Source organism: Chiloscyllium plagiosum, chromosome 7 (assembly GCF_004010195.1).
Source record: "Chiloscyllium plagiosum isolate BGI_BamShark_2017 chromosome 7, ASM401019v2, whole genome shotgun sequence".
NCBI classification, from domain to species: Eukaryota; Metazoa; Chordata; class Chondrichthyes; order Orectolobiformes; family Hemiscylliidae; genus Chiloscyllium; species Chiloscyllium plagiosum.
This window is the reverse complement of record NC_057716.1, coordinates 106,739,263-106,753,204: the sequence shown is the minus strand read 5'-3', so window position 1 is coordinate 106,753,204 and position 13,942 is coordinate 106,739,263. Positions and strand designations below refer to the sequence as shown.

The window sequence follows — 13,942 nt, the reverse complement described above, 5'->3', positions numbered from 1 at the left end:
ACTGTCTGTAATCTCTGGCCATTCTAATGCAATGGCCCCCCATTTGCTGTGGAATAAACTGGTGTCATGGTGGCTTACTGGTTAGTACTGCTGCCTCAGCATAGAGTCATAGAGATCTACAGCACGGAAACAGACCCTTCAGTCCAACTCGTCCATGCCAACCAGATATCCTTGTTCGATTCCAGCCTCCGGAAACCGTGTGAAGTTTCAATATTTTTCCTGTTTCCTCCCACAGTCCAAAGATGTGCAAACTGGATAGATTAGCCATGTGAAATGCGGGGTTACAGGAATGGGATGGGTCTGGGTGGGATGCTCTTTGGGTGGTCGGTATGGAGTCAACGGGTTGAATGGGCTGATTCAACGCTGCAGGGATTCTGTGATAATTATTGCTTGTAACGTTCACATTGCTGTGTTCAACAGTGACTAAGTGCTTTATTGGCAGAGTGGCGGCTGTAGCCAATCCAAGGGCAATACGGTGGCCGTTTAAAACAGGATTTGGAGATTCACATCCTGTGATTGCGTGCACTAGGACCTAGTGGTTGTATTGTGGCCTGTCTCATTTGCAAATGACTTTCAAAGGCGAGAGAAAATAAAGTGATCGGAGCCTTGAAAATTGGTGAGTATTCTTATGGGTAGCTGTGGCCTGGTTATATTCCTCTCGATAGCTTTTATTCGCGCGTTTTGGTCGCAGTTTGTGTTTCAGCCCTTACAATCGGTACAGTAAATGCACATCTAATGAAGGAGTGCAGTGGGTTCGAGCTGACGCTGCGTAATGTCATAAACGCCAGGGCTCAGTCTCTCAGTACAACCTCTACATAGAAACCGACATTTTCGTAACTACCTTCGGTTCTGAGGAAGAGTCACCGGGCCCAAAACGTTAACTCTGATTTCTCTCCACAAATGCTGCCAGATCTGCTGAGCTTTTCCAGAGTTTGTGTGTTTTTTTTTGTTACAAATCTCTCTGGGGTTCTGCATTTCCTCGGAATGTACCCTTGACAGGGCAGCGTTTCAGAACCAGCGTTTACTACTTACGTAAACCGTTCACCCGGTTTTTAAATGCCTTCCCCAGTTTGAATTTGTTCAAGGTCAGTAGAGTCAAGAGATTTCATTTTGAGAGGTTTTTTTATGGTCAAGTTGAATACTCATGTTTTTGTGACAATCGTCAGCTGCAGGGTAGTAGGAATTCATTGTATCGTTTCAGCCTAGATCATGTTTCTGTTTGTAAATACCACCTGAGAAGCTACAATCAGCATGAAGTTCAAGCCTGGAAGCTCAACTAACTCCACAAATTGGGCAATTGGGTGTGTCTTTTTATATCACTTGTACAAGTAATAAACTTCACTACAGTGCTTGATCAACATTTGCCCTTTACTCTTGAAGATTGTGGTGAGCCATCTTGAATCCCTGCAGTCCATGTGGTGTAACTACACGGTGGTGTGAAGAAGCTCTGCGACTTTAACTCACGTGTCAAATCAGAATGAGAGTTGGAGGGGGAATTGCAGTTTGTAGTGTTCCTATGTGTGTTATCACTCTTGCTCTAGATGATAGTTGATGGAAGGCACACTAATGAGTTTTGCAGTGCATCTTGTCGATTGCATACACTGCTGTGTTGCAGTGGTGAAGGGAATGAATATTGAAGATGGTAAAAGGGTGCCAGTCAAACAGGTTGCTTGTCCTGGATGTGTCCAGTTTCTTGAGTGTTGGAACTTATTCTATTACATCCCTGATTTGTGCCTTTTATAGTCTTTTGAGGAGTTAGGAGGTGTGTTAGGCACTGTAGTATTCTTAGTCAGTGACCTACTCGAGTGTTTATCTGGCTGCTCCAGTTATGTTTCTCATCAACAATAATCCTGGGATGTTGATAGTGGGGGAATTCAGTAATAAAACATTGAATATTAAGTAAAGATAGCTACATTATTTGATATAGCCATTACCTCTCTCTTGTGTGATGCAAATATTACACTCCATTCAGCAGTACAAACTCAAATTTTCATATATCTTTTTGGAGGGAAGCTCATTAGAGCAACTAAAAATAGATGGATTAGAACACTTGCCTAAAGAATATCCTGGAGTTGATTTGGGTTCTTAATAACGCAAACCACCTTGCTTTGAGCTAGATATTACTTCACTTAGTGCAAGTCCCATGTTATTATGAGACTTCAAGTGACAGATGTATCTGATTCAGGGTTTCGTGGAGTTAACACACTGGAATTCACTCTTTTGCTTTAGTCTCTGCAAAGGAAAGACCTGTGTGTCTGCCAATTGTACAGTAGAAATAGAAGTTTGACACATGAATATCCCTTTTCTGCAATGCACTCTTGCCCCACATCTCTTTGTGCAGAATTTATTCCTTGAGTTAGCTACATCTAGCATATCTGGTAAGATAAGTTTTTTTTTTCCAATTTACATGATTGTTTGGGTTCCAGGAAAGACTGTGTTTGAGGAAGAATATTGAGTTCCTTACCCACAACCCCAATTCTGCCTTAACTGTAACTTCCAATTCTGCTTCCTGAATTAAATTACCACTTTCAGCCAATTAGTAATCTATTTAGGACAGTTGGTTTTGTAGGTTCAGACCACTTAGTAACTGGGTACAAAATGCCTGAAAATTGCAGCTTCCTGGGCTATTGTCGAAAAAGAAGACAAAGAATTGGACAAATGTTGGGGTGGCACATTGGCTAGCACTGCTGCCTCACTGCGCCAGGGACCAGGGTTCAATTCCACCTGTCTGTGCGGAGTTTGCACATTCTCCCCAGGTCTGTGTGGGTTTCCTCTGGCTTCCTCCCACAATACAAAGATGTGCAGGTTAGGTGAACTGGCCATGCTAAATTGCCCAGTGTTCAGGAATGTCTAGGTTAGGTGATTGAATGGCAGAGTGGACTTGATGGGCCAAATGGCCTTCCTTCCACTCCTATGTCTTATGGTAAATCTAGGGGAATGGGTCTGGTTGGGTTCCTCTCTTGGAGGGTCGGTGTGGACTTGCTGGGCCGAAGAGCCTGTTTCTCACACTGTAGGGATTCTATAAAGAAGAGGTCAGTGATTAAGTTTGTTCCATTTGCTTATTCAAGGAAATATGGGTGTTGCTGGCTAGGCTATATTTATTGCCATCCCTATACGCTCCAGAGAAGGCATTGTTAAGCTGACTGTTGAACTGCTGTAATCATTTGAATACACTGAAAAGATGATTGATGCTAGTTCAATATTCTTTGAAGGGAATTGGATCAAAAGACAAATTGTGTCGTAATGGGGTAAACTTGATTTTCCTTCAGGAGAGCTGATAGAACCTCAGTTATCCGTATTATCATTCTTTGCAGATTTGATACTTGTAGTAATTTGGTAGTTTGAACAAAGAAACACGAAATGTGTAGTTTCATAGTCCAAATACTAAAAGCAGTGAACTGTAGGAGTAAATTTGGTTCATGTGGGAATTTTGTGCAAATGAGAAGTTTTTTGTTTGGAAGTAATGTTTCATGCAGAGTTGCACCTTTTGTATATTCATTTGTGATACAGGCATCATTGGTGACCAGCATTTATTAGGCAAAAGTGAGGACTGCAGATGCTGGGAACCAGGATTTAAATCCGTGCTGGAAAAGCATAGCAGGTCAGGCAGCATCTAAGGAGCAGGAAAATCGACATTTCGGGCAAAAGCCCTTCACCAGGAAATCCAGCATTTATTGCCTGTCCCTAGTTGCCCTTAAGCTGTCGTCTTAAACTGCTACAGCACATGTGCTGTGGGTAGACCCACAATCCTCATCAGAGGGAATTTCAGAATTTTAGTTGAGACATTGTTCTTTCAATGATATATTTCCAGGTCTACATGGCTTGGAGGGGAACTTTCATGAGGTGGTATTCCCATGTATCTGTTGCCCTTGTCCTTCTAGATACAAGTGGTCTTGTGTTTGGAAGGTGGAGTTTAAGGAGCTTTGGTGAATTTCTGTAGCGTATCTTGTATATTGTATACATTGCTGCTATTGGGCATCAGTGATGGAGGGAGTGGATGTTTGTGGATGTGTTGCCAATCAAGCAGGCTGCTTTGTCCTGAATGGTGTTAAGCTTCTTGAATGTTTGTTGGAGCTGCACCCATCCAGACAAGGGTAGCAATCCATCACATTCCTGACTTGTACTTGCGAATGATGGGCTGGCTTTCGGAAGGCAGTGGGGAGTTATTTGCAGCAGTATTCCAAGTCTTGTATCTGCTCTTGTAGCCACGGTGTTTGTGTACCGAATCAAGTTGAGTTTCTGGTCAATGGTAAACCCAAGGATGTTAATAGTGGGGATGCAGTGACAGTAACCCTACATGTCAAAGGGCAGTGGTTATATTATTTTGACTTTGTTCGAGAAGTCATTGCCTGGTATTTGTGGCACAAATGTTACCTGCCAATTTTCAGCCCAAATCTGGATGTTCAGATCTTGCTGCTTTTGAACATGTACTGTTTCAGTATCTGAGAAGTTGCAAATAATGCTGAGCATTGTACAATCAACAGTGAACATTTCACTTCTGACCTTCTGAAGGAGGGATGGTCATTGAAGCAGCTGAAGATTGTTGGGCCTAGGACACAACCCTAAGGAACTCTTGCTGAGAAGGCTGGTCTCCAGCAACCACAACCATCTTGTGTGTCACATTTGACTGCAGCCATTTGGGAATCATTTAGAATCCGCATAGAGTGAAAGCAGGCCACTCATTGATTCAACACTGACCCACTGGAGAGCATCCCACCCAGACCCATGCCTCTACTCTACCCCTGTACCCCTGCATTTTCCCTGGCTAATCCATCTAGCCTGCACATCCCTTGACACTATGGGCAATTCACCTTACCAGCACATAGTCACAGTCATAGAGATGTACAGCATGGAAACAGACCCTTCGGTCCAACCTGTCCATGCCGGCCAGGTATCCCAACCCAATCTAGTCCCACCTGCCAGCACCCGGCCCATATCCCTCCAAACCCGTCCTATACATATACCCCTCCAAATGCCTCTTAAATGCTGCAATTGTACCAGCCTCCACCACATCCTCTGGCAGCTCATTCCATACAAGTACCACCCTCTGTGTGAAAAAGTTCCCCCTTAGTTCTCTTTTATATCTTTCCCCTCTGACCCTAAACCTATGCCCTCTAGTTCTGGACTCCCTCACCCCAGGGGAAAAGACTTTGTCTGTTTATCCTATCCATGCCCCCCATAATTTTGTAAACTTCTATAAAGTCACCCCTCAGCCTCTGCTCCAGTGAAAACAGGCCCAACCTGTTCAGCCTCTCTCTATAGCTCAAACCCTCCAACCCTGGCAACATCCTTGTAAATCTTTTCTGAATCCTTTCAAGTTTTGCAACATCTTTCCGATAGGAGGGAGAGCAGAATTGCATGCAATATTCCAAAAGTGGCCTAACCAATGTCCTGTATAACCGCAACATGACTTCCCAACTCCTGTACTGAATACTCTGACCAATAAAGGAAAGCATACCAAACGCCTTCTTCACTATCCTATCTACCTGTGACTCCACTTTCAAGGAGCTATGAACCTGCACTCCAAGGTCTCTTTGTTCAGCAACACTCCCTTGGACCTTACCATTAAGTGTATAAGTCCTGTTAAGATTTGATCTCCCAAAATGCAGCACCTCGCATTTATCTGTATTAAACTCTATCTGCTACTTCTCAGCCCATTGGTCCATCTGGTCAAGATCCTGTTGTAATCTGAGGTAACCCTCTTCGCTGTCTTGGAAATCCATACATGCTGGAAATGTTGTGAGTTATAGCATCTGGAGCTCTGGGTTTTGGAACTTGAGTAGCAGCAGGAAAGTGGTGCATTCATGAAGCTGAGATGTCAATAGCAATATATGTATTGATGTGGTCACTCTCAGTTTAAGCATATGTACCTGGCAATCCAAAAAATTGCAAGCAGCAGGACACGAGTTGTCTGACAGCATACTGCTCTTCAACTTGAGTTCAGTTCAAAATACTGATGACAATGATGGCTCAACTGGAGAGTGTAACCAGAACTAAGCACAAAGCACCAAACGAGCCTTGACTTTACAGGGGGATATAAATAAGATTGTAAAAACTGTAGTGATAGGTAATTCAGTATAAATATGGGAACAGATGAGCATTTCTGCAACTATAGCTGTGAAATTATGAATATATCTGGCCTGCCCAATGTCAAGACCGAGGATATTACTGGCTGCAGGACACCTTGAGGAGTTTGGGCAAAAAGTCTGCAATTGTGGTCAACATTGGCCCCAATGATATCGGTAGGAAAAGAGATCTGGTCCTGGAGGTGGAATTTGGTGACATAGGTCGGAAATTAATAAGCAGGACCCCAAAACAGTGTTCTTCTGAATAATTTCCAATGCCATGTAAAAGTGTGTACAGAAATAGGATTATATAGATAAATGTATACTTGGAAAGTTTCTGCATGATTTTAATTAGTGCCATTGGGACTGGCTGAGGAAGACGTACCCTGGACAGCCTGGATGTTTTTCACCTGATCAAAGTTGTGGCAGAGTCTGTTCTGGGATGTTTTGCTGGTGGTGATGAGGAGGATTTAAACTAACCCAGCAGGGGTTGGCAATCATGCGATAATATCAGAGGAATACCAAGCCGCACAGAATATTGGGAGAGTGCAAATACTCAGAACGTTAGTAGATGGGGGTCAGTGCAAGGGAGGAAGTAGTAAAGTCTAAGTCCTGGATCCTGTGCAGATATGTAAATGCCCAGTGTTCTTAATAAGATCAGAAAGTTTTGGGTGCAGATTGCCACATAGATGTAGGGCCAGATTAGGTGTTTAAATATTGCTGGATCAAAAATCCTTCATAAAAGGGAGAAGAATGGTAGTATTGACCAAGGACAGTATTTTAGTGCTGAAAGAGTATGCCATGCAATGGTCAAAGACTGAATTGATTTGACTGGAGCCAAGAGCCAGAAAAAAAAGGTTCGTTTATAGACCACTAATGTGCAGGTAATGGCCTCATGGTATTACCGCTGGACTGTTTAATCCAGGGACAAAGTAGAGCTGGAAAAGCACAGCAGGTCAGGCAGCATCAGAGGTCCCACGTAATGTTCTGGGAACCTAGGCTCCAATCCCACAAACACAGATGATGGAATTTGATGATTTTAAAAAAATCTGGAATTAAGGAGTCCAATGATGACCATGAATCCATTGCTGATTGTTGGAAAAGTTAATCTGCTTCACTACTGTCCTTTAGGGAAGGAAAATGCATCCACACCTGTGACTCCAGACCCCAAGTCAATGTGGTTGACTCTTAACTGCTCTCTGGGCAATTTAGGGGTGGGCAATAAATGCTCCTCAGCCAGCGATTTGCTCAGTGAGCAAATACAGAAAAAGAATTTTGTAAGAAGGATAAATGTGCAAGGAAATCTATAGTGCAAAAATTATGGTGAAAAAATAATGCTGACACTTTTATTCTGTGCTAATCAGGACAGTTTGCAAATACCAGTGTAAAGGGTATGCAGCATTTATACTGAGTATGATGGTGCTAATTGGCTGGCAAGTGGATAGTGGTGCATTTCTATGGAAATTTTATCTAGTTAAATGATGGCTGACAAGTCACTGACATGTTCTGTTGAAATTCTCAGCGAGCCAAGTAGACTGGTTAAAACATGTGAAATGAGCAAGGGAAGTGTTGACACCTTTTTTAGTAGAAACAGATACATTTGTGTTTACATGCTGTTTCCGCCTACAAAAAAAAGCAGGCCCTTGTGTGTTAATCAATGTAGCTTCCAGTATGTGCAAGAGCACCACATTGACAGTCGGACTTGCAATCTAAATTGTTTGACAGTGTAATTAATTGGATTATTTAGCATAGAGCTTGCATGGTGAACATATGACTTGGCACATACCTACAAGGTCGACAGGTCATTCTTAGTGCATGGTACTGCAGGAACTCCATGTGTATATTGTCCAGTGAAAGAGTTTGTGCTACAAACCCCTTGGTGATTCTCAACTAGCACCTCAAGGAAAAGCAGCTCATTTGATTACTCTGTTGCAAACATGATTTTGAGTGCAGGATGGAGCCCATTAAGGCACATAAGGAAACTTTTTTTAGCCATAAACAGGACTTTCACATGAACAAAGAACTTGAAACGAGAGAAATATGCAAGTGGTAGGAGGTTCCATGTCATTCTAATGAAGATACATACATTTCTCAAATAATCCAGCAAGGATGTTTATGAGAACTGAACCTAACTGATCCATGGCAACACTTTCTATTTGTGCATATGTTGTGTTCTTAGTAAGTTTACTGGATACCGATTCATGCAATAGTGGCAGGTCTTGATCATCATGCTGCAGTACAGGTGTCAATGGCTTCATTGAGTGCTACATTGGTGAGTAGGTGAGTAATGTCAAATAAGCATGTAGACACTGCATTGCTATCGATTTTATATTATACTTGGCACACCAAAGGAATCTTTTCCATTTATATGGAAACCTGCCCAAAACTGGCTGTTGAAATTCACCCAGCTCATGTTGTGCAGAACCCATTTCAGATCAGGTAGGGTACAAAAAGGCAACACTTTCATCTGTCTTGGGCAGTCTATAATACAGAGATGGAAATGTGTTGCTGGAGAAGCGCAGCAGGTCAGGCAGCATCTAGGGAACAGGAGAATCAACGTTTCGGGCATTAGTCCTTCTATAATACACAATACACCAATTCGGTGCCATTATGAGGATGAATCCTATCAGCTGACGGCTTGTTACTCTTACAGTCAAACCAATGTGTTTTAACCTTTTTTTTTGTCTAGTCATGCTGAGTGGCAAGTCCAATGGATGTATATTTCAAACTGTCAAAGAATGATGTGTACTCTGTTGATATGGGCATACATAACTTTTTTGGTTGAGTTTATTGGTATGTATGTCTGGGTTAGCCATGGGATCTCCGAACACAGCCAGCCAACAGTGGTGCACATAAAAATTGAACAGGCATGTCAATAGAAAGGATTTACATGGATATGGGCCAAATGCTGGCAAATGGGACTAGATTTATTTAGATGTCTGGTCGGCACGGACGTGTTGGACTGGAGGATCAGTTTTTTTTTGTGCTGTATAGCTCTGACTAAGAATTCAGAATTCAGTGGGGTGTCCTTTTTTTTTTCAAGGTGTCTGCCTTCATTGGGTGCTGATGTTGAGCTCAAATTCAGTAATGCCTCTTTCTGTTTGTGGGGTCAAGGCACACCACAATTGAAATCCAGTCCAAGGACAAACTAGTTGCTTCTATAGACATTTCATGTTTAGTGGAGCCATTAATTCCTTTGCAGACTGCTTCCACTGAAGTGAATTTTGATGCAGGCATGTTTTGAATGGGTACTGTTTATGGTCAGTCATTTATTGAAGCAGAGAAACATCGCGAATAGGAGCGGGAGCAGGCTTGCTCTGCCATTCAATATGATCATGGCTGATTTATATAACTCTGGAACTGACTTCTGCTTTATTGCCATACCCTTTAGTCCATTTGGCCCTCAGAACTGTATCTAAATCTTCCTTGAAAATATTGAATATTTGGCCTCCATCACTTTCTCTGGCAGAGATTTTCACAGGATCACCATTCTCTGGGTGAAGAAATCAGTCCGATCGATCCTTAAACTATAGCCCCTTTTTTGTTCTGGACTCGCTGGTCATTGGCAACATCCTTCCAGTGTTTACCCTATCTAGTTCTCTTAGAATTTGGTAGGTTTCTGAGATCTCCCACTCTCCCTCACATTCTTCACATCAAGTGGCCATTGTCTAGAATGTACGTCTGTGTGGTCGAGGCAGATTAATTCTGGGCTTCCAAAGGGAATCGGGTGGTTATTTGTAAAAGAATCATGTCCAGGGTTAAAGGAAGCAGCAGGAGAATGGCTCTGATCCTTATTTGGTGAACTAACACAAACAGCATAGCAAGACATTCATGTAACAATTCTATGGTATACTCAAGTGTGCAGACCAAAAGCACTAAACAGATGCTGTAAAGGGGCTTAGTAGCCGTTGACCTTCCTTGATCGTTCAGTGGTATCCTGTAAATTAATCTAAAAATTGCAGTTTGCTTCTGCTTCCCAATTCAATCCAATACATTTCTAATCAACCAGATCTTTCAGGTCTGTTACTTCTCACTGTCACTTTATCTCTGAGTCCTTCTGTTTTATCTTTGCTACCCGCTGCCTTAATGTGAAAGAATAGTCTGAACATGCTTATCTCAGTTATAGTTTACGGTCGTGCCAAAGACCGATTACACAAGGGTAGATTTTTCCAAATAACTATCTTCCTTCACAATTTCACTTTGTTTTTGCTGCTGAAATGTTGACGATGTATGGTCTGAACTAAGAGGTAGCAAACTGAAAACATTGGGAATAATTTGTAGGACTCCTAATAGTTATTGTGTTGGACAGACTACAAAATGGAGGAACATATAACAAGGACAATGCAGCAACATTGCTGAGCTTTAATTTTTTATAGATGGAAAAAACAAATTGGCAAAATGTAAAGTCTGTTCTACAGATTCACTGATCTGTGGCTGAAGAAATTGCTCCTTATCCCAGTTATAAAGAGTCGTCCCTTCACTCCAAGTCTGTGCCCTCAGGTCCTGATCTGTCCTACTAATGGAAACATCTACTCCATCCAGGTCTTCGGTATATAAACAGTAAGTTTCAATACAATACACCCTCCTCCTTCTAAATTCCATTTTGAGTACAGACCCAGAGTCCTCAACCACTCCTTGTATGACATTCCCTTCATCCCTGGGATAATTCTTATAAACTTCCTCTGGACCCCCTCCAATGCCAGCTCACTCCTTTTTGATGTGGGGCCCATAACTGGTCACAATGTTCCAAATGCAGTCTGACCAAAGCCTTGTACAACCTCTGCTATATTTTAGCCCTCTTGAAAAGAATGCTCATATTTCATTTGCCTCCCTGACTCCTAACTGAACCTGCATGTTAACATTAACAGAATCCTGAACTGGGTCTCCCAAATCCCTTTGTGCTTCAGATTTCTGAAGCCTTTCCCCAGTTATGCTTCCACTCTTACTACCAAAGTGTGAGGCTATGCACTCTCTCTCATTTTATTCCATCTGCCATTCTTTGCGCAGTCTCTTAGACTGTCAAGTCCTTCTGCAGCCTCCCCACTTCCTCAACACAACCTGAACCTCTGCCTAACTTTGTCATCTGAAAGGATCATTGAGGAGAGAGTATTTTCCTTCTCAGGAGAGAATGGACTTAGGAGACATTGTCACTGCAAATGAGAAATTTCTTCTTGTAGATACTTGTGAATTTTTGGAATTTTATGCTCCAGAGGGTTGAACATGGTTAATCATGGAATGTATTTAAAACTAGCAAATGGGAATCATGGGATATGAGGAGAGAGCAGGGGATGGGAATTGAGGACAGGAGGTCCACCATGATATAATTATATGTTGGAAAATGCTTGAGGGGATGAATGGCTTAATTCTATTGCCTAAAAGTCTTTGCATTTTAAGTTGGAATTGTTGATATTATTGCAGAGGAATGGCGTTCCATAACATTGGCATAAGAGAAAACTATCTAGTTTTCATACGTCTTTATGTTGAGTACCTGTTTAAAAAGTACTTTTTTTTTTAATATTGATTATAATTCCTGTTGTATCCCTTGAGGATTCAGTTTGTATTTCTGTTTTGCAGCTGTTTGTCTGATACAATGACTGTCCTTGGAAGTTACTGTGAAGACAACGCATCCTTGTCAGAAGTATGGATACAACAAGGACTTTTCCCATGTTTTTATTTCACCCTGGTTTCAACAGTACTCTTGAGCATCGTTTTACTCTTCGGCAGTTTGCTATATGTTTGTTACAATATGTATGGCACTACAATGGAGCCAAAGTATATACCACGCTCTCGTCTCTTCTTCCTGCAATTGTTCCTGTCGGTGGTCCTGTTACTGCAGTTTGGAATCTACATTCTTTGGCAATCCTTTGGTTTAGGCACTGTGTATGGATACACTATCGTCTACTCATGCCTATCTATCATTGGGTGGTTGTGTACCATTGTTCTGCTGCACCTCGAACGCACAAAAGTGTTGATGCGGGACAGGACACGTGGTCACAGTACCATTCTGCTACTCTTCTGGGCTCTGGCCTTTGCAGCTGAGAATCTGACCTTCATATCATGGAGAAGTCCATTATGGTGGTGGTCTCTGGACAATACAGATCACAAGGTAGGTTCTAAGAATAACCTTTTGTTGTAGATCAAGGGTGAAAGGGCTGAGCTCAGATTTTCCATTCATGATGGGCATTTCTTTCAATGAGTGCTTATTTATGCATTTGAAGAACACCTCCTCCTATTGCATTAGAGGTTAAAAAGAAAAAAACTGAAGGTCAGGCAGCATCTGAAGAATTGAATACCAAGTTAAAATTTCAGATCAGGTGAGGTTTCATTAGAACAGCCTCATGAATCAGCAAAAATAGCATAGGAAAGCAACTGCCCAGCCATTAAAATCAGGCAGAATCTGAAGCTGGTAACCCAACCGCACAAGCCATACATTTTAGAAGATGAATCTTTAGTTGAAATGAAAGATGGCGGGGGGGGGGGGGAAGGGAAGCCTCCTTCCTGATGAAGAGCTGATCTTAGAAACATTGATTCTCCTGCTCCTCGGATGCTGCCTGACTGGCTGTGCTTTTCCAGCTCCACTCTTGACTCTGGTCTCCAGCATTTGCAGTCTTCACTTTCATTTTCTCCCAGAGGGGAAGGATTGCCTGGGGTAGGGGAAGAGACCTGGAGGAGTCCTTATGACCACCAAGAAAACAAAATGAGAAAAGATTGCTTTGCAGACTGTCTTCTCATACTGATCCAAAGCAACTTCTATTTTTTTTTTAATTAACCCTCACACATAAGCGGTAGTGCTTATTTTTTCCCCAGCACCCATGGTGTGTGTGTGCAGGTGTGAGACACAGTGAAAGACACACCGTGCACGAATCTTTATTCAATTTGCACCACCAGGAAGATAGGAAAACACCCGGGTGGCCAGTGACAAGCACTGCCCTTCACATCAAAGGGCAGTGCTGTGTGATCAAAACAGTAAAGGGGAGGGTAGGGACTAAATCAAAATAGGGTTGGAGGGGGACCAAAGCAACTTCTATTTCTTTTTTTTTTCAACAAACCTGTATATATATTTACAGGGAGGACGAAGGAGGGGCACTGAAGTCCCTCGCCCGCACCAGGAGTGCCCCCAGGAAGTTCCTGACTCGTTTCGCTTATTAATGTCGAGCCCAGGCGCCTGGCGGGCAGCGAGGGCCGACCAGTAAACTTTCTCAAAAGAGCTCCAGCGGTCGAGCGCCAGTTGGGCTCTATCCCGGCGACTCCGAGTTTCCTCGACAAATTCCCGGAGTTCCTCGAGGGGGATGAGGGGGAGATCGGTGGGGGGCACCTGGGACTCAAAAACGTCACTGCAGACGGAGTCCGCGTCGTCCCCGGTGTCCGCCACCGATCCCGAACCCTCCTCCGGGAGGTCGCCCTCGGTCACCGACCCCTCCCCCACCGAGAGGATGGGGGCTGGTCCAGCGCCGCCAACCGGCCTCAAACCCCCGGCGACTCCACCCCCAGGGTCACCGGCGGTACCTTCCTCTGCGCACCCCTTCCCGGAACGCCCTGAGTTCGGGTCGTCGGGCGGCAGAGGCTCGGGGCCCCGCTCCTCTCCCGACACCGGGACACCTGGCTCCTCAGGGAAGAGGTCATCCTCCAGGGCCAAGGGTCCCGGAAAAACAGTCTGGGAGGGAGGAGCGAGGATAACACCCTCCTCCCCTCCACCACTCGACGACCCAGCAGAGGGTCCTCTGTCGTCGCCCGCACCACGGCCCTCGTGGTTATTCAGGTCCTCCCCAGGGGCCAGAGGAGTCGAGGCAGCAGGAGGCCCTGCTGTAGCCCCTGGGGGTTTTGGTAAGTCGGGCCGTGGTGCGGGACAGTCGAGGGGCACCGTTGGTTCGTCCCCC

The 13,942-nt window shown here is 43.7% G+C and overlaps 1 protein-coding gene across 3 annotated transcripts in view; it reads left to right on the top strand.

The window, feature by feature from the left end:
* The first annotated feature begins 509 nt into the window (after positions 1–509).
* The window catches only part of LOC122551842 (ATP-binding cassette sub-family B member 6-like), a 262,691-nt gene continuing 249,258 nt past the window's right edge, over positions 510–13,942 (top strand). The window contains exons 1-2 of one of the 3 annotated variants that reach the window (XM_043694361.1): positions 510–616; positions 11,640–12,171. In XM_043694361.1, the coding sequence (XP_043550296.1) occupies positions 11,656–12,171 (516 nt within the window). In that variant the 5' untranslated portion in view covers positions 510–616; positions 11,640–11,655. Of the gene's footprint in view, positions 617–790; positions 1,086–11,639; positions 12,172–13,942 lie in introns of those variants that run through there. The other 2 variants (XM_043694362.1, XM_043694364.1) reach the window with 2 other exon arrangements.